General features: G+C 56.6%; 3 protein-coding genes across 3 annotated transcripts in view; 2 read left to right on the top strand and 1 right to left on the bottom strand.

The window, feature by feature from the left end:
• Nucleotides 1-15,860: 15,860 nt before the first annotated feature.
• On the bottom strand, nt 15,861-16,631 carry LOC137454203 (putative per-hexamer repeat protein 5). The gene has a single exon (XM_068164170.1). It carries the CDS (start codon nt 16,629-16,631, stop codon nt 15,861-15,863), a length of 771 nt encoding a protein of 256 aa, XP_068020271.1.
• LOC137454202 (uncharacterized) lies at nt 16,630-20,270 on the top strand. The gene is made up of 4 exons (XM_068164169.1): nt 16,630-17,872; nt 18,205-18,363; nt 18,824-18,879; nt 19,197-20,270. The coding sequence occupies exons 1-4, from the start codon at nt 16,630-16,632 to the stop codon at nt 20,268-20,270; spliced, it is 2,532 nt and encodes an 843-aa protein (XP_068020270.1).
• EXD3 (exonuclease 3'-5' domain containing 3) overlaps nt 20,215-26,146 on the top strand; it is a 454,860-nt gene continuing 448,928 nt past the window's right edge. Inside the window, exon 1 of the mRNA XM_068164114.1 lies at nt 20,215-20,266. The gene's annotated coding sequence lies outside the window, so the exon portion shown is untranslated. The remainder of the gene's footprint in view (nt 20,267-26,146) is intronic.

The following is a 26,146-nucleotide window of genomic DNA, read 5'->3' as shown; positions in this document are numbered from 1 at the left end:
GCAATGCACATGTGCGCATGTTCCCCATAACTAGGGGTGCCCTGCCTCCCGCCAGGGGGAGGAGAGGGATAACAGAGATAATAGAATCTATTGGGATGTGTACATCCAGTGGCCTGGCACTTCACAATTTCGGAAGTACAGGGCCTTGGTTGACACAGGAGCTCAGTGTACCATAATGCCATCAAATTATCAGGGATCAGAGTCTATAACTATTCTGGGAGTCACTGGTGGATCTCAAGAGTTAAGTAAGGTAGAGGTTAATATAAGTTTAACTGGTAAACAATGGAGGAAGCATACAGTTGTGACCGGACCTGATGCACCTTGTATTTTGGGAATTGATTTTCTGAGAGAAGGGCGTTTCAAAGACCCTAGAGGTTACAAATGGGCTTTTGGAGTAGCTTCTATAGACATTGATGGACAAAAATTGAAGCTGTCTGCCAGACCTGAGCTTTCTGATAAATCTGCAGTTGTGGGACAACATAAGATACAGGACATTAAATTGCCGGTTGCTTCTCAGACTGTGCATCACAGACAATACAGAACCAACCGTGACTCTTTGTTGCCCATTCAGAATCTGATTCGTCAGTTGGAGAGTCAGAAAGTCGTCAGTAAAACTCATTCACCTTTCAACAGTCCAGTGTGGCCTGTGCGGAAGCAGAATGGAGACTGGCATCTGACGGTAGACTACCAAGCCCTGAATGAAGTAACACCACCTATGAGTGTGGCAGTACCAGACATGATGGAGCTACAGTATGAGCTGGAATCCAAAGAGGCCAAATGGTATGCTACCATAGACATTGCTAATGCATTTTTCTCTATTCCCATAGCAGAGGAATGCAGGCCTCAGTTTGCTTTCACCTGGAGAGGAATCCAGTACACTTTCAACAGACTGCCAATGGGCTGGATCCACAGCTCAAGCATCTGTCATGCAGTGATCCACGATGCTCTGGAGAAAGGCGGCGCTCCAGAACACATCCAGTTCATCGATGATATCATCGTCTGGGGTAAAACTGCTGAAGAAGTCTTCGAGAAAGGTAACAAACATTGACATTCTTCTGGATGCAGGTTTTGCCATCAAGCGAGACAAGGTGAAAGGGCCTACCACAGAGATTCAATTTCTGGGAGTGAGGTGGCAGGATGGACGCCGACACATTCCAGTGGATGTGGTAAATAGAGTCTCTACCATGGCAAATCCCACAAACAAGCAAGAGACCCTACGTTTCTTGGGGATAGTGGGATTTTGGAGACTGCACATTCCTGGATACAGTCAGATTGTGAAACCTCTGTATGATGTAACTCGAAAGAGAAACCATTTCCACTGGGGACCTGAACAACAAGCAGCCTTTGACCAGATAAAGCAAGAGGTAATTCAAGCAGTGGGTCTGGGACCTGTCCGAGATGGTCCAGACATTAAGAACATTTTGTACACGGCTGCAAGTGACAATGGTCCAACCTGGTGCTTGTGGCAAAAAGCTCCAGGTGAGACACGTGGACGACCTCTTGGTTTCTGGAGTCGAGGTTACAGAGGTTCAGAGGCTAACTATACTCCAACAGAGAAAGAAATTTTAGCTGCCTATGAAGGAGTAAAAGCATCTTCTGAAGTGATTGGAACTGAATCACAACTTCTTCTAGCTCCCAGATTACCAGTTTTGAATTGGATGTTCAAAGGCAAAGGATCCACACCACATCATGCCACAGACTCAACATGGTCTAAGTGGATGGCTCTGATAACACAGAGAGCTCGAATGGGAAATCTTGAAAGACCTGGTCTAGTGGAGGTGATCTCAAGTTGGCCTGAAGGCATCAACTGTGCTAAACCTCCAGAGGAGAAAGTAACTCGTGCTGAGGAAGCTCCTCCTTACAATGACCTCTCTGATGATGAAAAGAAATATGCTTTGTTCACAGACGGTTCCTGTCGTCTTGTTGGAAACAAGCGGAGGTGGAAGTCTGCAGTGTGGAGTCCAACACGCCGAGTTGCAGAGGCGAAAGATGGAGAAGGAGAATCCAGTCAGTTCGCAGAGGTAAAAGCTGTCCAGCTAGCTCTCGACGTAGCTGAACGTGAGAGATGGCCAAAGCTTTATCTCTACACCGACTCATGGATGGTAGCCAATGCTTGTCCGAGGTACTCCGCCCCCCCACTAGGCCTACCCGTACCAAAGCAAGACAGCATCCGGCTGCACACCCCCCCTGGAGAGGGAGGGGCTGCACCACAGCTCACTGAGAAGAAGGGAGGTGGAGCCAGGTGCTCGGCGCCAGTTTCGGAACTCGTCCGAAAAAGTCGGGGAAGAGACTAGCGCCGGCCCTGCCGCAGCCCGAGCGTACGGCCGGGTCCGCCGCCGCCGCTCGCCCCGCAGCAGGGCACCGCCCACCTCTGCCGCCGCGGCGCAGAATCAAAATCACCTCCACCCCTCGGACACTCAAACGGCTTCTCCAGCGAAAGCCATACGCGCGTTCTCAGAGCCCTTGAAAACGGCTTTCCAGCTGGAGTCCCCGTCGGCCCCCCGGGGCTTCGGGAGCTGGCTCGCCCGCTCGCAGCGGCTGGCTCTATCCCCGCAGCGAGAACGGACCTGACTCTAATCTGCTCGCCGCTGCCCCTCCCCCACTTCGCTTCCCGCCGCGGAGGAGGGGCAGGTTCCGCGTTCTCAAGCGGTACCCCGATGCCGATGGTCGAGAACCACCCCTGCCTGAAACAGCAGAAGAAGGTCCGAGCCACCGGCAGCGCACCAGTCATCCCCCCACAATCCACAAGAGCTTACACGGCTGCCCCGGCAACATCACTTGAGCCCCCAACTGCCAAACCCAAACCGACGCCCAGAACTGAATTTAAACTCTCCATCCTTTGCAATCGATCTGCAGAGTGGGCACAACAGCCAGCCCCACGTTGGGCGCCAAAATGTAATGGGTTGGGGCAGACCCCCTCCCCAACACGCGCAGAAATAACGACTCAGACAAACGGATTGCAAAAGTGATGGAAAGTTTAAATAGAACAGTGAGTGCGTGCAGAGAACTAGAAATACAGTGACAAGAGAAAAGAACCCAAAACAGACCCAGAGAAATCCCATCCCTACCTGAGGGTACACCCGAGACCCCCAGGGCTCCTTCTTCCCCCTCCCATTGCTAGACTAGTCTCAGCTGGCCAGATCTGAGACTGCCCATCCCCCCGTGGCCTTGGGCCTAGCCAGGCCCAAAGCCAGGAGATCTCTCCCCCATGTTACCAACTGACGGAGGAGGAAGAAAAGAGGAAGTGCCAGACCCCGCTGCAAAACTTATAGTGGTGCAAGGGATCATGGTAGGAAATAACCTAATTTCCTGTGTCCACCCACTGGGCTGGACTTCTGGACACATGAAACACCCCTGTAGCAGAGGGCAGCCAGCCCAAACTACGACAGGGGTTGGCTAAAGAACTGGAAGAAGAGTGGTTGGCAGAGGAAAGGAAAACCCATTTGGGCAGCCAACCTATGGCAGGACATTGCTGATCGAATTGAGAGAATTCCAGTGAAAGTGAGACACATCGATGCTCACATTCCTAAGAGCAAAGCTACTGAGGAACAACAACACAACCATCAGGCAGATCTAGCTGCAAGAGTTTCTCAAGTAGACATGGACTCTAATCTTGATCTCGACTGGAAACACCGGGGTGAGATATTCTTAGCTCGGTGGGCTCATGATTCGTCAGGACATGGAGGCAGAGATGCAACATACCAATGGGCTCGTGACAGATCCATAGACATTTCCATGGATGCTATCACACAAGTCATCCATGACTGTGACATTTGTGCTGCTATTAAGCAGGCAAAACGACTTAAGCCCTTGTGGTATGGTGACAGATGGTCCAAGTACAAGTATGGTGAAGCTTGGCAGATTGACTACATCACTCTACCACGTTCTCGTTCTGGTAAGCAATACGTGCTTACTATGGTAGAGGCAAACACTGGATGGTTGGAAACTTATCCAGTTCCACATGCAACTGCACGCAACACCATTCTCGGTCTGGAGAGACAAATCCTGTGGAGACACGGAACTCCAGAGAGGATTGAGTCAGACAACGGAACTCATTTCAAGAACAACCTTGTAAAGAACTGGGCAAAAGAGCACGGTATTGAGTGGATATCCATATTCCCTACTACGCACCAGCTGCAGGGAAGATTGAACGCTACAACGGTTTGTTGAAGACCACTCTTAAAGCCATGGGGGGTGGATCTTTGAAAAACTGGGAAAAGCATTTAGCACAAGCAACCTGGCTGGTAAATAGTAGAGGTTCAGTGAATCGAGCTGGACCTGCACATTCAGATTTGCTACGGAAAGTAGAAGGTGATAGAGTTCCTGTTGTTAGAGAAAAGAATCTGTTAGGTAAAACTGTTTGGGTATTTTCACCCTCAGGAGAGGCTAAACCTGTCCAAGGGGTGGTTTCAGCTGAAGGTCCGGGTCACACTTATTGGGTAATGCAAGAGAATGGTGAAATTCAATGTATTCCACAAAGAAATTTAACTTTAGCTGAAAGAGGTTAATTTCGAACTGTTGTACAGCTACATCACGTCCAAAGGAAGAATCAACGAGGAATCTACGGTGCACGAACCCTGAGATCCCTGAGAGCCCTGAGGCAACTAAGAGACCCTGAGATTTCCCTGTTTCCCTTTTCTTTGCTTCGCCGGCGAAGAAATGAACTGTTTTCCATTTTTCTCATTTTCTGATTTTCTTGGACTTTTGAATCATCTACATCTGAGCATAGCCGGAATGGACTATGAACTTTACTCACGAACTGTAAATATCGTTTTGGATTGGATGGACAGTGTGAACAGCCAATGAAATTGTTTAGAAGGGGTGGACTGTGACCGGTTGACGTTGCCCCCTTAAGAAAGGGAATATGGTGGACGGAAGTTGGTAAACGGAAAGAATAATCTAAACTAATTTCATTGGAAGAGTGGGAGGAAGCACCTTCTGAACTGGGAGAGAACTGAGCATTTCCAGGACTTTTCTATCAGTCTTGCTTCCGCCTCTTCTTCGTGCTGCAGCTCTGTCTGTGCTGGGCTTTCTGCCAAGACTTCAGCCTTGAAACCGATAAGATAGAAGGCCTGTATTGACTCCTTTCCAATTAACACAAACTGCTTCTAACTTTTTTTTCCTCTCTTTTCTTTCTCTTTCTATCCCATTCTGGGGAAAGGGGGGAAGAGAGGGGAGAGCGGAGGTGGGGAACCCTCTCTGCCGAGGGGGGTTACTCTCATTTCTGTGTTGCTCTGTTGTATATCTTTGTATATATTGTAGATACTGTAAATTTGTAAATATTCCCCTGCAAATCCTACACTGCTTTGTAAATATAGCTCCACTGCTTTGCTAATTCAGCTTGTGAGTTTTTTTTTCCTTTCCCTTCAATTTTTTTTTTCCTTTTACCTTACAAGGGGGAAGGGAAGAGGCTTCTTGGCCTTACCCTTCCACCCACCACACCAGGTGGGGGTTGGTCTCTTCTCCCAGACAAGCAGCACTAGAACAAGAGGACACAGTCTCAAGCTGTGCCAGGGGAGGTTTAGGCTGGAGGTGAGGAGAAAGTTCTTCCCAGAGAGAGTTGTTGGCCATTGGGATGTGCTGCCCAGGGAGGTGGTGGAGTCCCCATCCCCGGAGGTGTTCAGGAGGGGATTGGATGTGGCACTTGGTGCCATGGTTTAGTCATGAGGTCTGTGCTGCCAGGTTGGACTTGATGATCTTTGAGGTCTCTTCCATCCTTGGTGATTGTGTGAGACTGTGATCCCTCCTGTGCTCCTGCAGCTGCCTGGCCAGCAGCCTTGAGGCAGAGCACTGCCACAGGCCCAGCTCAGCTCCCAGCTCCTGCCCAGCATCTCCACTGCAGTGCTGCTCCCAAGGGACCACCGAGGGAGACTCTGCAGCCACAGCACAGGGCTTTGGGCACAGTGCAGGGAAGCATCACTCCCTGGCTGACAGTGCTGCTGCAGGCTCCCAGGCAAGGCAGGCAGCACTTCAAGAGCCTTGGCATTTACACTGGGGAGAATGGAGCAAAGATTCTGACAAACCTCTTTAGGAAGAACTTTTATTCATCACAAGTTTTGCCTAAACCAGAGGCCTGCAGACCCTCCCCTATGGGGCCAGGCTGGGAGAGCTGGGGCTGTGCAGCCTGGAGAAGAGAAGGCTCCAGGCAGACCTCAGAGCAGCCTTCCAGTACCTGAAGGGCTCCAGGAGAGCTGGGGAGGGACTCTGGCCAAGGGCTGGGAGTGCCAGGCTGAGGAACAATGGCTTTGAGCTGGGAGAGGAGAGACTGAGAGTGGAGAGGAGGAAGAAATTGTTGAGAGTGAGGCTGGGGAGACTCTGGCACAGGCTGTGCAGGGAGGCTGTGGCTGCCTCCTGCCTGGAGGTGTTTCAGGCCAGGCTGGATGAGGCCTTGAGCAAGCTGGGCTGGTGGGAGGTGTCCCTGCCCCTGGCAGGGGCTTGGAGCTGGCTGAGCTTTGAGCTCCCTTCCAACCTAAATCATTCTATGACTCTGTGACTCTCCAGGGGCTTTTCCAACCAAAGTTCTTCAGTGATTCTGTTTGCTAGAAGGAAATGCAGCTCCTGAGAGCACTTTCCCTTGTCCAGCCAAGCACCAAGGGGCTTAATCCTGACCCACCACATCACATGCTACAGCTGCTTGCCCTTGACAGCCTGGCATGAGATGCTACCAAAGGTGACCTCCATGGTCCCTGGTAGGCACATCAACCCTCAGAACCCCCTGTGAGTGGTGCACACCATGGGGAGATGCCCAGGCCAACCTCAGGAGGTTCAGCAAGGCCAAGGGCAAGGTCCTGCAGCTGGGGCAGGGCAATCCCAGGCACTGCTAGAGGCTGGGCAGGGACTGGCTGGAGAGCAGCCCTGAAGGAAAGGCCTTGGGGGTGCTGGGGGAGGAGAAGCTCAGCAGGAGCCAGCAGGGAGCACTTGCAGCCCAGAGAGCCAAGCAGAGCCTGGGCTGCAGCAAGAGAAGTGTGGCCAGCAGGGCCAGGGAGGGGATTCTGCCCCTCTGCTCCACTCTGCTGAGACCACAGCTGGAGCTCTGGGGCCAGCTCTGGAGCCTCTGTGCCAGGAAGGCTCTGGAGGTGCTGGAAGGTGTCCAGAGCAGGGCCAGGAGGAGGAGCAGAGGGCTGGAGCTGCTCTGCTGTGAGGACAGACTGAGGGAGTTGGGGTTGTGCAGGCTGGAGAGGAGAAGGCTCCCAGGAGACCTCATTGTGGCCTTCCAGGATCTGCAGGGGGCTGCAAGAAAGCTGGGGAGGGACTTCTGAGGGTGTCAGGGAGGGATAGGACTGGGGGGGTAGAGCAGAATTGGAAGTGGGGAGCTTGAGATTGGCTGTGAGGAAGAAGTTGTTCCCCATGAGGGTGGTGAGAGCCTGGCACAGGCTGCCCAGGGAGGTGGTGGAAGCCTCCTGCCTGGAGGTGTTTGCAGCCAGGCTGGAGGTGGCTGTGAGCAACCTGCTGTGGTGTGAGGTGTCCCTGCCCATGGCAGGGGGTTGGAGCTGGCTGAGCCTTGGGGTCCCTTCCAGCCCTGACAGCTCTGTGGTGCTGTGCTGCTGTGTTCCCAGAGGGGCCCTTGGGGAGCAGGAGGTTGTTCCTCTGGGGACACCCGGACCCAGTGCTTGCTGTGTGTCCTGCTGGGTGGTGCCTGCCGACTGCAGTGCTGCTGGCAGCCTCCCCCAGCCTGCTGTGCCCCATCCTGCTGTGCCCCCAGCCTGCTGTGCCCCCAACCTGCTGTGCCCCAGCCTGCTGTGCCCCAACCTGCTGTGCCCCAGCCTGCTGTGCCCCCAGGCTGCTGTGCCCCAACCTGCTGTGCCTCCAACCTGCTGTGCCCCAACCTGCTGTGCCCCATCCTGCTGTGCCCCAGCCTGCTGTGCCCCCAACCTGCTGTGCCCCCATCCTGCTGTGCCCCACTGCTGTGCCCCCATCCTGCTGTGCCCCAGCCTGCTGTGCCCCACTGCTGTGCCCCCAACCTGCTGTGCCCCCAACCTGCTGTGTCCTCAGCCTGCTGTACCCCTGTCTCGGTCCGGAGACACAGTTCTTTTAAATATTCCCGTGTTGTGAAATTAAAGGCACAAACGAGGCCAAAGTATCAACAGCTAGACTATTTATTAGATAAAGTGGACATAAGAAGGGAGAGGGAGAAAATGGAGAGAGAGAGAGAGAGAGAGAGGGAGAAGAGGGAAGGAATTAGAAGGAGAAGGTCAGAAAGAGATTATATTACCAACGGTCAGGGGTGGTGAGAGTCCGAGATGCGTTGCGTTGCCCCGTGATGTTATGGTGCCGTCTTCTCTCTTCTCCTTTGACAGTGTCACTCAGGTCTTTTATACAGTTTTTTAGTCCTCAGGCAGGTGTTGGTATGTCAGGTATTCCAGAGGCAAGGAAATAATCCAGGTATCTGTTCCCCCGGAAATCTTTCTGTGTATTGCTGTGTATGTGGGCAAGATTTTTGGATGGAGGCGAGGGGGGCACCTCCGTCTACCCCATCTCCATCCAGACAAGTCCTCCCACATTCCTTTACACAGGTGGTGGAAACCATCGTATCACCCTGCCCAAGGTACTTGATGGGCGGAAACCACCCCGCCCAGAAAGCGTGATGGCTGGGTCCTTGGGTCCATTGTTGTAGTCCCGTGTTATCACGATGCAATCACAAGCTGATTTGCATCCAGGATTGGTGGACAGGATTCTTTCCACCTTCTTTCCAGTGGCTCGGCTATCACTTTATCTTTGTTGACTCACATAGAGAGAGACAAACTTATTAGACTCTCACACCACCCCGTCAATCAAAGATAAAAGGAAGAAGGAAAGAAAGGGAAGGGAAGGGAAGGGAAGGGAAGGGAAGGGAAGGGAAGGGAAGGGAAGGGAAGGGAAGGGAAGGGAAGGGAAGGGAAGGGAAGGGAAGGGAAGGGAAGGGAAGGGAAGGGAAGGAAAGGAAAGGAAAGGAAAGGAAAGGAAAGGAAAGGAAAGGAAAGGAAAGGAAAGGAAAGGAAAGGAAAGGAAAGGAAAGGAAAGGAAAGGAAAGAAGTTTTAAACAATTTTTAAAATGGACAAGTTTTGATTGGCTAACAGCACAAATCTGTTGTACACCATCGTTAGAAACAAACTGCATATTGGACACTACATGTTGAATCACTGTATACAACAGGGATTTATACAAGATTGACAATGCTAACAAAATATAACAAAATTAAACCAGGTAATTACACAAGGTGAAAGCATCCTTGTTCCTCCTGGAAGCCAGGAGAACAAACAAAGCCATACCCCCCGCCCCACCCCGTCAGTCCTTCAGTTTGGAATTGAAGTGAGAGCTTCCGTCCAGATCTGAATGTCTGCGGGGTTATGGAAAGTACAGTCCTTGAAGAGATGTCTTCTGTGATGCAAAACTTGAGAAGTCTTCCATATTATAGCAAGACAAGTTCTTGTGACAATACATCAGGTAGTCTTCAGCATTAGAACTTAAATTTAGCATTAGAACTCAAATAAGAAACACAACCTTGAAACATACAAAACTGGTATTTCCAGGTTACCATTCAGAGCCACCCTCTCGGGTGATAATTACTTTGAATGGGCCTGTAAGTATCATTGATTGTTTCAGGTTCTCTCAAAGCCAAGCTAAACACAAACAAAAGCCTTTTTCCAAACCAAGTACAATTTTTTGGTGATCTCCTGATTCATGCTTCACCCCCCAATTCACCACTGGGAAGTGAAGCCCTTGGTTGCCCTGGGGTGCATACCCCTCCCCTCACCAAATGGTCCCACCAAGAGGGGAGCAGTGACCGCAGCCCTCTTTTTAGGCTCGGGCCAACATTGCACAATGATTTGTAATTGCCTCGTGGCTACCCCATCAACCACTTCTTTTGGAATACCTTTCTCCCGACCCACCCCCCACCAATATTGCTGGGTATTCAAGTGTTCCCTGCCCCTAGCCAGGTGCCTACTAGGAATACGGCGCATCTGGCCCTGGGGGCTTGGAGGGTGAGTCATTTTCACATGTCTCAAGCCTCTAGTTTGAGGTTTTTTAGTTTCCTCGGGTATACTATACTGCCTAGCATAATCTAATAACTCCCTCCCCACGTCTTGCCATGTCCTGGAAGAAAGTGGGGTATTAGCTATTTCTTTTTGGAGCTGGATACCTCTTATTTTAAGCAAGTCAGGGAGACCCCTGATCAAAGGAGTCATTCTGTTTGCATCCACCAGGAGAGAAAGGGGAGATTCAAAATGATGTCTTAGTTCCCTTTCATAAATCATCTGCAGGCATGCAGCCTTCTTCACATTCCCCATTATCTGATTCATCCCTCCCTGCAGAGTTAGGGGTTTACCCCTCTCCTTTGGATCAAACCCCCCTGCCCAATAGGCAGCCCTCTGAGTAAGGCTTAGGGGTCCACTTCTGTTTTTTGTAGTTAGAAAAACATTATCACCCCAATAGCCCATGGCTTCCGCTTCTGTTAACAGAATCTGATCACCTCCAGTTTTTGAAACTCGCCAGACATATTCCACCTCAGATTCCTCAGCAGAGCGTGCAAATTCTGCACGAATTTTGGCCAATTCAGTGTAGGAGAAAGGTGTTTCTTTGGTTGTGATAGTGGGGGTAACCTCCCCATCCTCATATAAAACTTCAGTTTTAATGAGAGGTCTGATATGCGCAGCAGCTTCCTTCGCCGCTGTCAATTCTGCCCGAGGGCACATAGGGGCAGACTCCCAGTAATTCACACCCTCTTTTGAGTCCAAATCCGAATTTTGCCTCCTCTCCTTTTCCAATTGAATTTTAAGATCTGCCACTACGTCTTTCAAAGTGGCAACATGGCTTTGTAGTGACGAAACTAAGTCCTGCAAAGAGGAAATAGTTTTATTCTCCTGCTCATGCCATTCCTCTTTCTCCTTCACTGAGGTGGCTAAACAGGCACCTAAAACCGCACAAATAAAACCTTTGCCTTTCCCGGCTTTTGCTCTTGCATCTTTCTGCAGGGCCACAATTCTATCAGCCACACTCTGGAAATTATGCCAATTTTCAGGGGCCCAGACAAGTACCTGTACAGAGGGGCGGGCACTGTGAACTTCTAAAAGGTTAAAAAGCCTCTCACTCCTGGCCATCTCTTTTGTTTCACAAAGCATTTCTTAATGGGGCACTAAGTTTCACAGGGGATTCAGATCAAAACACTGTTTGTACCAGCAAAACCTTCCCTGGAAAAACGTACACTTTTAAAAGGCTTACTCCAAAATAATCTTCTCCAGGAAAAATGCACAATAGATTTCTCAGGAGAGGTCACACACAAGAAAAAAGAACAGCAACCTGGGCTTCTCAAGGAAGTCACACTATTTCCCTGAGAGAACCCACACTTGCAAAAGCTTCTCAGCTTTTGTACCTCAAATTTTTTGTTACACTAGGACAACAGCCCTGTGATTCTTAGGGAAGAGTTACTCTGTATCCCTGAGCAAACACACACCGGCAGAAGTTTCTCAACTTTTGCTTCAATACTGGGCTTCTCGGGAAAGCCACACTCTACAAATATCACCCACACTGGGTTTCCTAAAAGAGGGTACTGAGAATTCTCGGAGAGGTCACACTATACAGTCAACATTTGTACCCCAGATAATCTTCCCCGGGAAAGCACACACATTTAAAGCAGGGTACAGAGGATTCTCGAGGAGGTCACACTATAAAACCAACAGTTGTACCCCAGATAATCTTCCCCGAGAAAGCACACACATTTAAAGCTTTTGAGAACTCCCACACAGTCTCTCTGAAAATTTCGCTTCGTCCTTCTCCGGCCACTTCCCTCTCGGGCGAGTGGAAACGCGAATCTGGACTCCACTCTCGCTTCGTACTAAAGAGTACGTCTCAGGCACACACACACATTTCGGGGTTGTCAGAAATGCAATAATTTTGCTGTGATACTTTTCACTGCACGGGAATCCTGCCGACTACGCCAATTAAATGTCACGGTCCGGAGACATTAGATGTCTCGGTCCAGAGACACAGTTCTTTTAAATATTCCCGTGTTGTGAAATTAAAGGCACAAACGAGGCCAAAGTATCAACAGCTAGACTATTTATTAGATAAATAAAGTGGACATAAGAAGGGAAAGGGAGAAAAGAGAGAGAGAGAGAGAGGGACGAGAGATAGAAAAGGAAAGAATTATATTCCCACACCCCTCATCCCCCCCAAGACAGTTAAAGTCTGTGGAGGAAAGGTGCTGCAGGAGATGTTGGGTTTGTAGAGAAAGCGTGGTGAGGCTTTTGCTGGAGAACAGCTGTGGTCCTCTGGGGAGATGTTGGGTTGATACAGGAACGGTGCTGAGGCTTCTCTGGGCAGCCTGGGTCTGTAGAGAAGGGGTGCTGAGGATTTGGCTAGAGCTGTGGTCCTCCGGGCAGCTTCTTTTCTCCGGAGCAGCATCGTCCCGGCTTTCTCTTCTCAGCGGCATGGCCCGTCTCCTGTGTTTTCCTTCATCTCCGTTTTTCTCCTCTGTTTCTTTCTCCTGTTTCTCTCTACAAACCAGTAGTTGCTCAAGTCTTTTATACAGTTTTTTAGTCCTCAGGCAGGTGTTGGTATGTCAGGTATTCCAGAGGCAAGGAAATAATCCAGGTATCTGTTCCCCCGGAAATCTTTCTGTGTATTGCTGTGTATGTGGGCAAGATTTTTGGATGGAGGCGAGGGGGGCATCTCTGTCTACCCCATCTCCATCCAGACAAGTCCTCCCACATTCCTTTACACAGGTGGTGGAAACCATCGTATCACCCTGCCCAAGGTACTTGATGGGCGGAAACCACCCTGCCCAGAAAGCGTGATGGCTGGGTCCTTGGGTCCATTGTTGTAGTCCCGTGTTATCACGATGCAATCACAAGCTGATTTGCATCCAGGATTGGTGGACAGGATTCTTTCCACCTTCTTTCCAGTGGCTCGGCTATCACTTTATCTTTGTTGACTCACATAGAGAGAGACAAACTTATTAGACTCTCACAGGCTCCAGGGAGGGCTGGGGACGGACTTTGGACAAGGGCTGGGAGTGCCAGGATGAGGAACAATGGCTTTGAGCTGGGAGAGGGGAGACTGAGAGTGGAGAGGAGGAGGAAGTTCTTCAGTGGGAGGCTGGGGAGACTCTGGCACAGACTGCCCAGGGAGGCTGTGGCTGCCTCCTGCCTGGGGGTGTTGAAGGCCAGGCTGGATGAGGCCTTGAGCAAGCTGTGCTGGTGGGAGGGGTCCCTGCCCATGGCAGGGGTTGGCACTGGTTGATCCTTCAGGTCCCTTCCAACTCAAACTTCTCTGTGCCTCTACAGAAATGTTTCTATGGGAAGGGCAGGGCTGTGAGCTGGGCCCAGGGGCAGGAGGCAGCTCCCAGCCACCATTCAGATCTTGGCTCTTCCCTTGGTAGCTCATTCACATCCAGTTCATCTACATTTGCTGCATCCTGCAATGTGCAAACTGTGCTGCCTGGAGCAGAGTTTGCCTGGCAGTGGGAGCAGCAGGCCTGGCCAGGCTGGGGAAGGCTGCTTGGTGCAGCCTAGTGCTGAGTACATGACAGGGTGCAAGGGAGGCAGCTGAAGAGCTCCACACAATGCACCTCCAAGCCAACACCACTGGTTCAGCTTCACAGCTAGAGGCAAGAGTTAGCAAAGCTGGCAGCAGCTTGTGGTTGACAGCCTCAAAGCCACACTGCATGGCCAGCAGGAGCAGGGAAGTCATCCTGCCCTGTGTTCAGCACTGCTCAGGCCACACCTGGAGTCCTGTGTCCAGTTCTGGGCTCCTCAGGTTAGGAAAGAGGTTGAGCTGCTGGAAGGTGTCCAGAGAAGGGCAAGAAAGCTGGGGAGGGGTCTGGAGCACAGCCCTGTGAGGAGAGGCTGAGGGAGCTGGGGTTGCTTAGCCTGGAGAAGAGGAGGCTCAGGGGAGACCTTCTTGCTCTCTCCAACTCCCTGCAGGGAGGTTGTAGCCAGGTGGGGGTTGGTCTCTTCTCCCAGGCAGCCAGCACCAGAACAAGAGGACACAGTCTCAAGCTGTGCCAGGGGAGGTTTAGGCTTGATCCTTGAAAAGTCCTTCCCAGAGATTGGCCATTGGGATGTGCTGCCCAGGGAGGTGGTGGGGTCCCCATCCCTGGAGGTGTTTAAGAAGAGCCTGGATGAGGCCCTTGGTGCCATGGTTGAGCTGATCAGTCAGGGCTGGGTGATAGGTTGCACTTGATGATCTCTGAGGTCTCTTCCAACCTGGCTGATTGATTCTGTGTGCTAGGAAAACTGCCTCACTGCCCGAGAAAGCCAGGAGCTGTGCTCCCCCCCTCATCAGGGCAGAGGTGGGATGGAGATAGTGACTCAAACCTGAAAGCTCAGACTTCCCTGAAACCGCCTGGGCAGGGACAGCACCGAAGGACAGGGAGTGCCTGCACCGAAGGACAGGGAGTGCCTGCAACTCCGGGCTCCTGCCCTGGCCCTGAGAGCACACCTTGCTCCAGCAGCCTGCTGGGCTGGGCTGGGCTGGCTGCACAGGAGGGAAAGTAAACACCCAGCTGAGCTTCTTCCCAGTCACTGCCCACCCACCAGGGCTGAAAGCCTCTCCTGAGCACCATCCAGCTGTGCTCTGTTAGAGCCTTAAAGCCTTGCCTGGGGCTCTGCCCCAGTGCTTGCAGCACAGCCTGAGCAGTTTGTGCTGCTTAAGAAATGGTTTATAAGCATCTCCTCACTGGGCAGACAGACAGACTGCAGACATCTGTGGTGCTCTGACAAACAGCCTGTGCCTCAGGGTGCTTCCCTGCCTGCACCAGCACAGGAAGCTGCTCTTAACAGCTGGACTTGATGATCTAAAGGTCTTTTTCAACCTGTTCTATGCCCCTGCCAGCCTCCCCTTCCAAAGGGCAGTGGGTTTCCAGCACAGTGGTTTCTGTTTGGCAGCTTCAGGCCCTGCAGGGACAGAGGCAGCTGCAGGGCTCCTTGTCCCAGCCAGCTCAGACTGATGCCATTGGCTGTACAAGCAGGACACTGAGCTCCAGCATCACTGCCTGGTGAGCCCAAAGGGGCAACTCACAGGATGAGAGGGTGGTTTGGGTTGTAAGGGACCATTAAAGGTCATCCAGTTCCAGCCTGCTGCTGTAGGCAGGGACACCTTCACTGGAAGGTGATCAAGGCCCCATCCAGCCTGGCCTTGAGAGTTTGCAGGGATGGGACATCCACCACCCCTCTGAGCAGCCTGGCTCTGTGTCTCACCACTCTCACAGTGAAGAATTTCTTCCTAATAGCTAATCTAAACCTCAAGCCATTACCTTTCTCTCTCCCCATGGCCCCTTGCATGCACCAAAAGGCCACCAGAAGGTCTCCCTGGAGTCTTCTCTCCTCCAGGCTGCACAACCCCAACTCTCTCAGCCTGGCCTCACAGCAGAGGGCTTCCAGCCCTGCCAGCACTGCTGTAGCCTCCTCTGCCCTGCTCCAACAGGTCCCTGGCTGTGCTGTGCTGAGGGCTCCAGAGCTGCCCCAGCACTGCAGGGAGGTCTGAGCAGAGCACAGCAGAGGGGCAGAATCCCCTCCCTGCCCCTGCTGCCCACACTGCTGGGGCTCAGCCCAGGCCAGGCTGGGGCTGGGCTGGCAGTGCTGGGTGCTGGCTCCTGCCCAGCTCTGCACCCCCAGGGCTGCTCCCCAGCCTGGATTTGTGTTTGCAACTGCTGTGACCTAGGTGCAGGACCTTGCACCTGGCCTTGCTGAGCATCACACGGGCCCTCCCCTCAGGCCCCCCAGGACCCTCTGGATGGATCCCTTCCCTCCCGCACCGCTCAGCTCGGTGTCCGCTGCAGACTTGCTGAGGCTGCCTCACCCCCACCGCCCCTGCTCCTGACACGGGCGAGGGGCAGCACTGCTCCCAGGAACAGCCCCTGCAGGCTGCCCCTCGTGCCCCGTCAGGCCGTGTCCGTGCCTGTGTCCATGCCCATGCCCCTGCCCGTATCTGTGCCCGTGTCCGTGTCTGTGCCCCTGCCCGTGTCTGTGCCCCTGCCCGTGTCTGTGCCCATGCCCGTGTCCGTGCCCATGCCCATGTCTGTGCCCAGGCCCCTGCCCGTATCTGTGCCAATGCCCCTGCCCATGTCTGTGCCCATGCCCCTGCCATTATCTGTGCCCCTGCCCATGTCTGTGCCCATGCCCATGCCCGTGTCCTTGCCCATGCCCGTGTCCATGCCCATGTCTATGCCCATGCCCCTGCCATTATCTGTGCCCATGCCCGTGTTCGTGCCCATGCCCGTGTCCATGCCCATGCCCGTGCCCATGCCCATGTCTGTGCCCATGCCCATGCCCGTGTCCTTGCCCACGCCCCTGCCCATGCGCGTGTCCGTGCCCATGCCCATCTCCGTGCCCATGCCCATCTCCATGCCCATGCCCGTGCCCATGCCCATCTCCATGCCCATGCCCGTGCCCATGCCCATCTCCGTGCCCATGCCCATCTCCATGCCCATGCCCGTGCCCATGCCCATCTCCGTGCCCATGCCCGTGCCCGTGCCGGTCCCCGTGCCCATGCCCATCTCCGTGCCCATGCCCGTGCCCATGCCCATCTCCGTGCCCATGCCCGTGTCCGTGTCCGTGCCCGTGCCCATGCCCGTGCCCGTGCCCATCTCCGTGCCCATGCCCGTGTCCGTGTCCGTGCCCGTGCCCATGCCCATGCCCGTGTCCGTGCCCATGCCCGTGTCCGTGCCGGTCCCATGCGCATGCCAGCGCGGCTCCCCGGCTCACCCGCAGGGCCTGCCGCGGCCTGCCGGCCAGCAGCTCCACGCAGCCGATGTCGAAGCAGATCCTGGACGGCGGCTCCGGGATGCCGGCGAAGGTGTCCAGCGCCGCGTCCCAGCGCTCGGCGTCGGCCGCCAGCACCCCCTCATGCCAGCGCCTGACCAGCTCCCGGTACGCCATGGCCCTGCCCGCGGCGCCCCGCTCCGGGCACGGCCTCGCCTCACCTGCGGCGGGGCGGGCAGGGGCGGGCGGCGCCGGGGCGGGGAGCGGCCGGGAGGAAGTGAAGCCAGCACCGTCCGCCCCCCGCCTGCCCCACCGGCCGCGGCTCTGCCCTCCGGGGGTACAGCCCACGGCTGCCAGGCACCGGCATCACCCCGGGGGTACAGCCCACGGCTGCCAGGCACCGGCATCCCCCCGGGGGTACAGCCCACGGCTGCCAGGCACCGGCATCACCCCGGGGGTACAGCCCACGGCTGCCAGGGCACCGGCATCACCCCGGGGGTACAGCCCACGGCTGCCAGGGCACCGGCATCCCCCCGGGGGTACAGCCCACGGCTGCCAGGGCACCGGCATCACCCCGAGGGTACAGCCCACGGCTGCCAGGCACCGGCATCACCCCGGGGGTACAGCCCACGGCTGCCAGGGCACCGGCATCACCCCGGGGCTACAGCCTACGGCTGCCAGGCACCGGCATCCCCCCGGGGGTACAGCCCACGGCTGGCAGGCACCGGCATCACCCCGGGGGTACAGCCCACGGCTGCCAGGCACCGGCATCACCCCGGGGGTACAGCCCACGGCTGCCAGGCACCGGCATCACCCCGGGGGTACAACACACGGCTGCCAGGGCACCGGCATCACCCCGAGGGGACAGACCACGGCTGCCAGGCACCGGCATCACCCCGGGGGTACAGCCCACGGCTGCCAGGGCACAGGCATCACCCCGGGGGTACAGCCCACGGCTGCCAGGCACGGGCATCACCCCGGGGGGGTACAGCCCACGGCTGCCAGGGCACAGGCATCACCCCGGGGGTACAGCCCACGGCTGCCAGGCACCGGCATCACCCCGGGGGTACAGCCCACGGCTGCCAGGGCACCGGCATCACCCCGGGGGTACAGCCCACGGCTGCCAGGGCACCGGCATCACCCCGGGGCTACAGCCCACGGCTGCCAGGCACCGGCATCACCCCGGGGTGTGGTGAAGGCACTGATACTGAATCTTGTCCCAGCATGTGGGCAAGTTCCCCCTCCTCCAGGAGGAAGACAAAAGCCAAGGCATTAGCCAGGCTTGCAAGCACCCAGCGCATGCAGCGCTTGTGCTTACACCAAGTATGGGCATATTCTCGCTTCACGCTTTCTATAAGCTGAAGCCAGTTGTTTATGAGAGTGCCCATTGGTCAAGCCCAGCCTCGAGGAATCTATAAGTGTCACCCCAGTTGGTGAACACGTTGCCCCCCTCATTTACTTTGTGCTTGCTCGAGAGAGTAACTCTCGAGCTGCAGCCTTTGCCATTGAGCTTATTGTTGTTAGCTTCTGTTATACATGCACGCATACTGGAAACCTCTGCATCGTTGAAGAAGCCCAGAGGGAGGACCTTCGCTGAGCCTGAGGAGCTCAGCATTGCTACAAGCAGTCGTGCCGACCGGGAGAGCCCATCGTGCCACCGGAGGACTGGACCAACCCCCGCGGGTAAGATCTGCCCAGTTGCGGGGGAGAAGGGACTTGATCAATACCGAGTCCACGTATGCCTAGCCCCGCCGTAGCGGGATAGGAGCCGCCGAGTGCCGCTCTGAGCCCTGTGGATCCCAGGGAAAACCAAAGCATTGGTCGTGCTTATACTGCACCGAACCCGGGACCACTCTGAGAGTCCTGTTGCTCCTTTAACCTCATTAAACGAGAATCCGCCACATAACGCAGCTGCATTCTCTCCCCGAGGCTGTTTGCATCAGCCCCGAGAACCACCGTGGTCGGGCCGACCCCCGTAGCTTCGCCTGCTTCCGTCGTTCGAGCCCACCTACCGGCCACCGTCGTCCCGCCCTGCCGTGCGAGCCGACTTTAGAGGGCCGACCCCACGGGCCGACCCCGACCAGGACCGATCCCTGTTGTCTGAAGGGGATTGAATATCGTTCACGTGCTTTGCACCCACTAGCACTCAGTTCAAAGTCTCCGCGTCTAGCAGAGTGGGCGCTGACGCATAGGAAGATTGTAATAGTGCTGTGTATAGCCAGAAGCCGCCCGCGTCCCGCCGAGTCTCCATCTAGTGGCCAGGCGGCGGAACTGCACCCTTCGGCATATAAATACAGAAAGGGTTTATAGATAGTTCAATTACGTTATAATCATAACACTAAGCCAGTTGTGGAATCTATTTCACGAACGTGCACTAGAACATGTATATAAGTTGGTGATTCATCGGTTATTAATAGTTTGATAATTAATAAAAGTATATTTTTCATAATTCATATTTCATATTCATAAATCTAATAACCTCTTAACCACACGGGGGTACGGCCCACGGCTGGCAGGGCACCGGCATCCCCCCGGGGGTACAGCCCACGGCTGCCAGGGCACCGGCATCACCCCGGGGGTACGGCCCACGGCTGCCAGGCACCGGCATCACCCCGGGGGGGTACAGCCCACGGCTGCCAGAGCACCGGCATCACTCCGGGGGTACAACCCACGGCTGCCAGGCACCGGCATCACCCCGGGGCTACAACCCGCGGCTGCCAGGGCACCGGCATCACCCCGGGGGTACAGCCCACGGCTGCCAGGGCACCGGCATCACCCCGGGGGTACAACCCACGGCTGCCAGAGCACCGGCATCACCCCGGGGGTACAGCCCACGGCTGCCAGGGCACCGGCATCACCCCGGGGGTACAGTCCACGGCTGCCAGGGCACCGGCATCACCCCGGGGGCAGGCGAGGTCAGCGGCCATTTATCAAGCGGGAACGGGGGCCGCTGGCTCGCTCGGCCTCTGGCAGCGAGGGTACCTGCCAGCCGCTGCCAGTGCAGCTGGCGGCAGGAGAGGCGCAACCGGAGCGCGGGTCGGGGTTGTCCTCCGTTAAGGAGCTGGTCCCGTACCGACCAGCCCTGCACGCTATCCGCAGCACGGGAGCAGCCAGCCCGGGAGCAGCCACGCCGGGAGCCGCCACCCCGGGAGCCGCCAGCCCGGGAGCAGCCAGCCCGGGAGCCGCCACGCCGGCAGCAGCCAGCCCGGGAGCCGCCAGCCCGGGAGCCGCCAGCTCGGGAGCCGCCGCCCCGGGAGCCGCCACGCCGGGAGCAGCCACCCCGGGACCGCCACGCCGGGAGCAGCCACCGCGGGACCGCCACGCCGGGGGAGCAGCCAGCCCGGGAGCCGCCACGCCGGGAGCAGCCAGCCCGGCAGCCCCTGGCCCCGCCCCTCGCTGGAGCGGCGCGGGCGACACCGCCCCCTGCAGGCGCCGTGCGGCGGTGCCCGCGGGGCGGCGTCCGATGCGCGCGCGGGGCTGCGCGCGGGAGGTTCCGGCGGCCGTTGGGAGGAGGGACGGGCGCCGGGGGGAAGGCTTTGACCGACGGACCGCGGGGCGCCCCCCGCCGCTTCCGGGTCGGTGCCAGGTGAGTGGCTGGAGCCGGCGCGGCGCCGGGCAGTGCGGGGCGGGCTGGGCTGGGCTGGGCTCGGCTCGGCTGGGCTCGGCTGGGCTGGGCTGGGCTGGGCTGGGCTGGGCTGGGCTGGGCTGGGCTCGGCTCGGCTCGGCTGGGCTCGGCTGGGCTCGGCTGGGCTGGGCTCGGCTCGGCTCGGCTCGGCTCGGCTCGGCTCGGCCCGGCCCGGCGCCGCGCAGCAGCAGGGCGCAGGCGCAGGCGCAGCTCGGCCCCGCGCGGGGGAGCCGTGCGGCTGGGAAGCCCGAGCGGAGCGGCGGGCGGGTGGGCAGAGGGTGGCGGCGCCGCTCCGCTCCGGGTGTAGCTCTTTGCAGCCGAAATAAAGCCACGAAGCCTTTCGGCCTCTCCGCGGAGCCGCCTGCCCGGGGGGGGGGTGCGGTAGCCCTCCCGAGGTACCAGCAGCCGCCGGCGCCGGGCCGGCTCCCGCCGGGGTGCCCCAGGGTCCCCCCGCAGCGCGGCAGGGCTGGCCCTGGCCCGGCGCCGGAGCCGGCCGGCCGTAACGGCCTGGCGGGAGCTGCCCGGGTCACCGGCTGAGGGGGTGGCGACAAATCTGCCTGTGGGGAAGGGAAGGGAAATGGGAAGGGAAATGGGAAAGGAAGGGAAGGGAAGAGAAGGGAAATGGGAAGGGAAGGGAAGAGAAGGGAAATGGGAAGGGAAGGGAAGAGAAGGGAAATGGGAAGGGAAATGGGAAGGGAAATGGGAAAGGAAGGGAAGGGAAGAGAAGGGAAGGGAAATGGGAAGGGAAGGGAAATGGGAAGAGAAGGGAAGGGAAATGGGAAGGGAAGGGAAGGGAAATGGGAAGGGAAGGGAAGAGAAGGGAAATGGGAAGGGAAGAGAAGGGAAATGGGAAGGGAAGAGAAGGGAAATGGGAAGGGAAGGGAAGGGAAATGGGAAGGGAAGGGAAGGGAAATGGGAAGGGAAGAGAAGGGAAATGGGAAGGGAAGGGAAAGGGAAGGGAAAAGGGAAGAGAAGGGAAATGGGAAGGGAAATGGGAAGGGAAGGGAAATGGGAAGGGAAGGGAAAGGGAAGGGAAATGGGAAGGGAAGGGAAATGGGAAGGGAAGGGAAGGGAAATGGGAAGGGAAATGGGAAGGGAAGGGAAATGGGAAGGGAAATGGGAAGGGAAATGGGAAGGGAAATGGGAAGGGAAGGGAAATGGGAAGGGAAGGGAAATGGGAAGGGAAGGGAAATGGGAAGGGAAGGGCAGCGAGCGCCGGTTCCTCCTCCTGAATAACGGCGTCCTGACAGCCCTGGCACGGCCCCGGCTCGGAGCTGGGTGGTTACAGGCACCTGGAGCTGGTTAATGAGACGCTGTCGATGGAGACCGAAAGCTGGTGGCAGGGTTGTGCCAGGCAGTCGCAGGGTTGTGCCAGGCGGTGGCAGGAGTGTGCCAGGCGGTGTCAGGGCTGGGCCAGGTGGTGTCAGGACTGTGCCAGACAGTGTCAGGGCTGTGCCAAGGAGTGGCAGGGCTGTGCCAGGCAGAGTCAGGAGTGTGGTGGCACAGGATCACAGAACACATGCAGCTGGAAGAGACCTCAGAGGTCATCCAGTCCAACCTGACCCGGGGTTGAAGGGTCAGCACTACACCATGGCCCCAAGCTTCATCAGAAGCCAAGAGCTGAGCTCCCTGCCACCCCCTTGAGATGCTTTGGGAGATGGGGAAGAAAGTGGGGCTGGAAGAGAGTCCCTGTGTGTGGAGAGGTTTCATGTGGTTTAGGAAGAGAGGGCAAGTTTGTGAGCCTGGTGTGGGGAGCAGGAGGGGAAGATGAGCAGGCAAAGCTTGGCAAGTGGCTCCCTGCCTTGTGTGGGGAGAGCCTGCAGCTGAGAAGGGAACAGAGATGCTTGCAAAAGAGATTCCCCCCCTGGGTGCTCCTTCTGGAGAGGCTCTGCAGAGGCAGCTGCTGATGGAGTGAATGTCACACACTGTAAATCCTCTGGAGTGTGGCTCTGGTGCCACCTGGCTGCTCAGGGGAGCAGAGGTGGTGGTGGAGTAAAGCAGCAAGGCAGGATTCAAGAGTGGCCTTAGGAACAAACCCTGCAACTTGATCATGAACTGGGAGACAGAAGTGATTCAGCTCCTTCCCCCCACATCCTTCCCCCACCCCCTTCTTTGTTCACTGCAGACCTATGAAGGTTTTATAACCCTTGCTGCTAAAGCTCCCTGGTGAGCTGTGAGATGATCAGGGATGAGATGCTCCTGCTGTAGCCTGCTCTGACTTTCCTTGATTGATGCTTCTGGGTGGGTGAAAAATCTTCATGTAAGGAGAATGACCATGGGGAAGTCCAGGAGCTACAACAGCTTCCTGCCACACAGGGACAGCATCAGTGAAAGGCCTGCAGCAGGAGCAGTGTGGCCAGCAGGAGCAGGGAAGTCCTTGTGCCCTGTGCTCAGCACTGCTGAGGCCACACCTGGAGTCCTGTGTCCAGTTCTGGGCTCCTCAGTTCAAGAAGGACATTGAGAGACTTGAAGGTGTCCAGAGAAGGGCAAGAAAGCTGGGGAGGGGTCTGGAGCACAGCCCTGTGAGGAGAGGCTGAGGGAGCTGGGGTTGCTTAGCCTGGAGAAGAGGAGGCTCAGGGGAGACCTTCTTGCTCTCTCCTACTCCCTGCAGGGAGGTTGTAGCCAGGTGGGGGTTGGTCTCTTCTCCCAGGCAGCCAGCACCAGAACAAGAGGACACAGTCTCAGGCTGTGCCAGGAGAGGTTTAGGCTGGAGGTGAGGAGAAAGTTCTTCCCAGAGGGAGTTGTTTGCCATTGGAATGTGCTGCCCAGGGAGGTGGTGGAGTCCCCATCCCTGGAGGTGTTCAGGAGGGGATTGGATGTGGCACTTGGAGCCATGGTTTAGTAGTCAGGAGGTGCTGGGTGCCAGCTTGGACTGGATGATCTCTGAGGTCTTTTCCAACCTTGTTGACTCTATGACAGGTGGCAGAGAGAGGCTGTAGGATAGAGTGGCAGCAGTGCTGGCACCTGAGATTCAACCCTGAGTTGAATTGATTGAGGCTGGGAGAGACTTTGGATGAAGGCTGGGAGTGCCAGGCTGAGGAACAATGGCTTTGAGCTGGGAGAGGGGAGACTGAGAGTGGAGAGGAGGAAGAAATTGTTGAGAGTGAGGCTGGGGAGACTCTGGCACAGGTTGCCCAGGGAGGCTGTGGCTGCCTCCTGCCTGGAGGTGTTCAGGGCCAGGCTGGATGAGGCCTTGAGCAAGCTGGGCTGGTGGGAGGTGTCCCTGCCCATGGCTGGGGGTTGGGACTGGATGAGCTTCGAGGTCCCTTCCAGCCCAACCCATTCTCTGTGTCCCTGATTGCTGTTTTGTTTTGGGTTCTTCTGGGTTCTTTGTTTTTGGGTTCACCCAGCTGAGGGATCATGGAACCAGGACATGGCCCTGGTGGAGCAAGCCCAGAGGAAGGCCATGGATTTGATCAGGGGTCTGGAGAACCTCTGCTATGGGCAGAGGATGAGGGAGCTGGGGGTGTTCAGCCTGCAGCAGAGAAGGCTCCAGGGGGACCTCAGAGCAGCCTTCCAGTCCCTGCAGGGGCTCCAAGCAGGCTGCAGAGAGGCTGCTCCCAAAGGCCTGCAGGGACAGCCCCAGGGGCAAGGGTTTGAAATGAGAGCAGAGCAGATTGAGATTGGAGGTGAGGAACAAGTTCTGCCCCAGGAGGCTGCTGGAACTCTGCAGCAGGCTGCCCAGGGAGGTGGCTGAGGCTCCATCCCTGCAGATATTGAAGGTCAGGCTCAATAAGGCTCTGTGCAACCTGATCCAGTGGAGAATGTCCCTGCTGCCTGCAGGGGGCTGGGGATGACCTTTGGAGCTGCCTTCCAACCCAAACCACTCTGTGACTGCTGTGTGCACGTGGTGGTGGTAGGAGGGAATCTGTGTTTGGGAACATGATCTCCAGCTGCAGCAGCTCTCCAGTGAGGGATGAAAATCCTGCAGGGTTCAGAGAAGGCCACAGAAATGCTGTGGGCCTGGCAAACAGTCTGTGTGAGGGGCTGGGCGAGCTCAGTGCTTGCAGACACATCCAGGAGAGGAGGGGGAAGGAGTGACTCCGCTGCTCTGTGCAGCCCTGGCCTCTGGGAAAGTGCCCTGGGGGCTGGCTGCTGTCAGGCTTTCCAGCAAAGGCATCCTGGGGGCCAGGAACTGCAAGGCAAAGCTGCCCAAATTCTCCTAAGCATGATAGCATTTCCTAGCAGGGGGAGTGCTGCTGACAGGAACAGTTCCCAGCAGAGGTTAAAGGCTTGGCCACGACTCCCAGCCCTCAAGCTGGAGCTGGGACAGCTGGGAAGATCAGCTGCAACCTGGGAGCTGGGGCAGGCTGCTGCTGGGCTGGCCTGGGGGGGACATCAGTGACACCCTCAGTGAGTCACCTCCTGGCTCTGCTCCTCTTGGGCTGCTTGGCTGCAGGGGGAGCTGCAGTTTGCTTTGCTGTAGTGCTAAACTGAGGTAGGTTTGAGCAGGCTTAAGCCTTCAGATGAGCCTCTGCTGCCAGGGGGATGCCACATGCAGGGGGAAGGCAGAGCAAGGCAGTGTGGTCCTTGGGTTCCATCATCAGGAAATGTGCTGATGACAGCAAGCTGGGGGCAGGAGTGGAGCTGTTAGAGGGTAGAGAGGCTCTGCAGAGGGACCTGGACAGGCTGGACAGATGGGCAGAGGCCAAGGGCAGGAGATTGAACACATCCAAGTGCCAGGGGCTGCACTTTGGCCACAGCAACCCCAGGCAGTGCTACAGGCTGGGGGCAGAGTGGCTGAGAGCAGCCAGGCAGAGAGGGACCTGGGGGTGCTGGTGGACAGCTGCCTGAACATGAGCCAGCAGTGTGCCCAGGGGGCCAAGAAGGCCAAGGGCATCCTGGCCTGCATCAGGAAGAGTGTGGCCAGCAGGAGCAGGGAAGTCCTTGTGCCCTGTGCTCAGCACTGCTGAGGCCACACCTTGAGTCCTGTGTCCAGCTCTGGGCTCCTCAGGTCAAGAAGGACATTGAGAGACTTGAAGGTGTCCAGAGAAGGGCAAGAAAGCTGGGGAGGGGTCTGGAGCACAGCCCTGTGAGGAGAGGCTGAGGGAGCTGGGGTTGCTTAGCCTGGGGAAGAGGAGGCTCAGGGGAGACCTTCTTGCTCTCTGCAACTCCCTGCAGGGAGGTTGGAGCCAGGTGGGGGTTGGTCTCTTCTCCCAGGCAGCCAGCACCAGAACAAGAGGACACAGTCTCAAGCTGTGCCAGGGGAGGTTTAGGCTGGAGGTGAGGAGAAAGTTCCTCCCAGCAAGAGAGATTGGCCCTGGGGATGTGCTGCCCAGGGAGGTGGTGGAGTCCCCATCCCTGGAGGTGTCCAGGAAGAGCCTGGAAGAGGCCCTTGGTGCCATGGCTCAGATGGTGCTGGGTGAAAGGTTGGACTGGATGATCTCTCAGGTCTTTTCCAACCTGGTTCATTCTATTCTATTCCAACAGATCCCTCAGGAGACCTGTTTGGAGATTTCAAGGCAGCCCTGGTGTCTGTTAGGGCTGATGCTGCTTGTCTGCATGCTTTTAGTGGTGCTCAGAGCTTAGCAGCTCAGCAAACCTTCCCCAGGTCTCTGCTGGGGGAGTTGAGTGTGCTGCTGGTGTGATGAGGGGTGATGGGATGGGACAGAATGGCCTCAAACTGTGCCAGGGGAGGCTTAGGTTGGAGATTTGGGGAAATTCCTTTGCTGCAGGAGTGGTCAGGGGCTGGCAGAGGCTGCCCAGGGAGGTGCTGGAGTCCCCATGCCTGGAAACCTGTGGCCATGGCCCTTGGGGCTGTGGTTTGGTGGCCATGGTGATAAGTTGGGCTGGATGATCTCAGAGAGCTTCTCCAAGCCAAACAGTTCCATGGCTGGCTGA

This window comes from Melanerpes formicivorus, unplaced genomic scaffold (assembly GCF_026170545.1).
Source record: "Melanerpes formicivorus ecotype bairdi unplaced genomic scaffold, bMelFor1.0.p_v2 SCAF_77, whole genome shotgun sequence".
NCBI lineage: Eukaryota > Metazoa > Chordata > Aves > Piciformes > Picidae > Melanerpes > Melanerpes formicivorus.
This window is presented reverse-complemented; position numbering and strand designations above follow the sequence as displayed.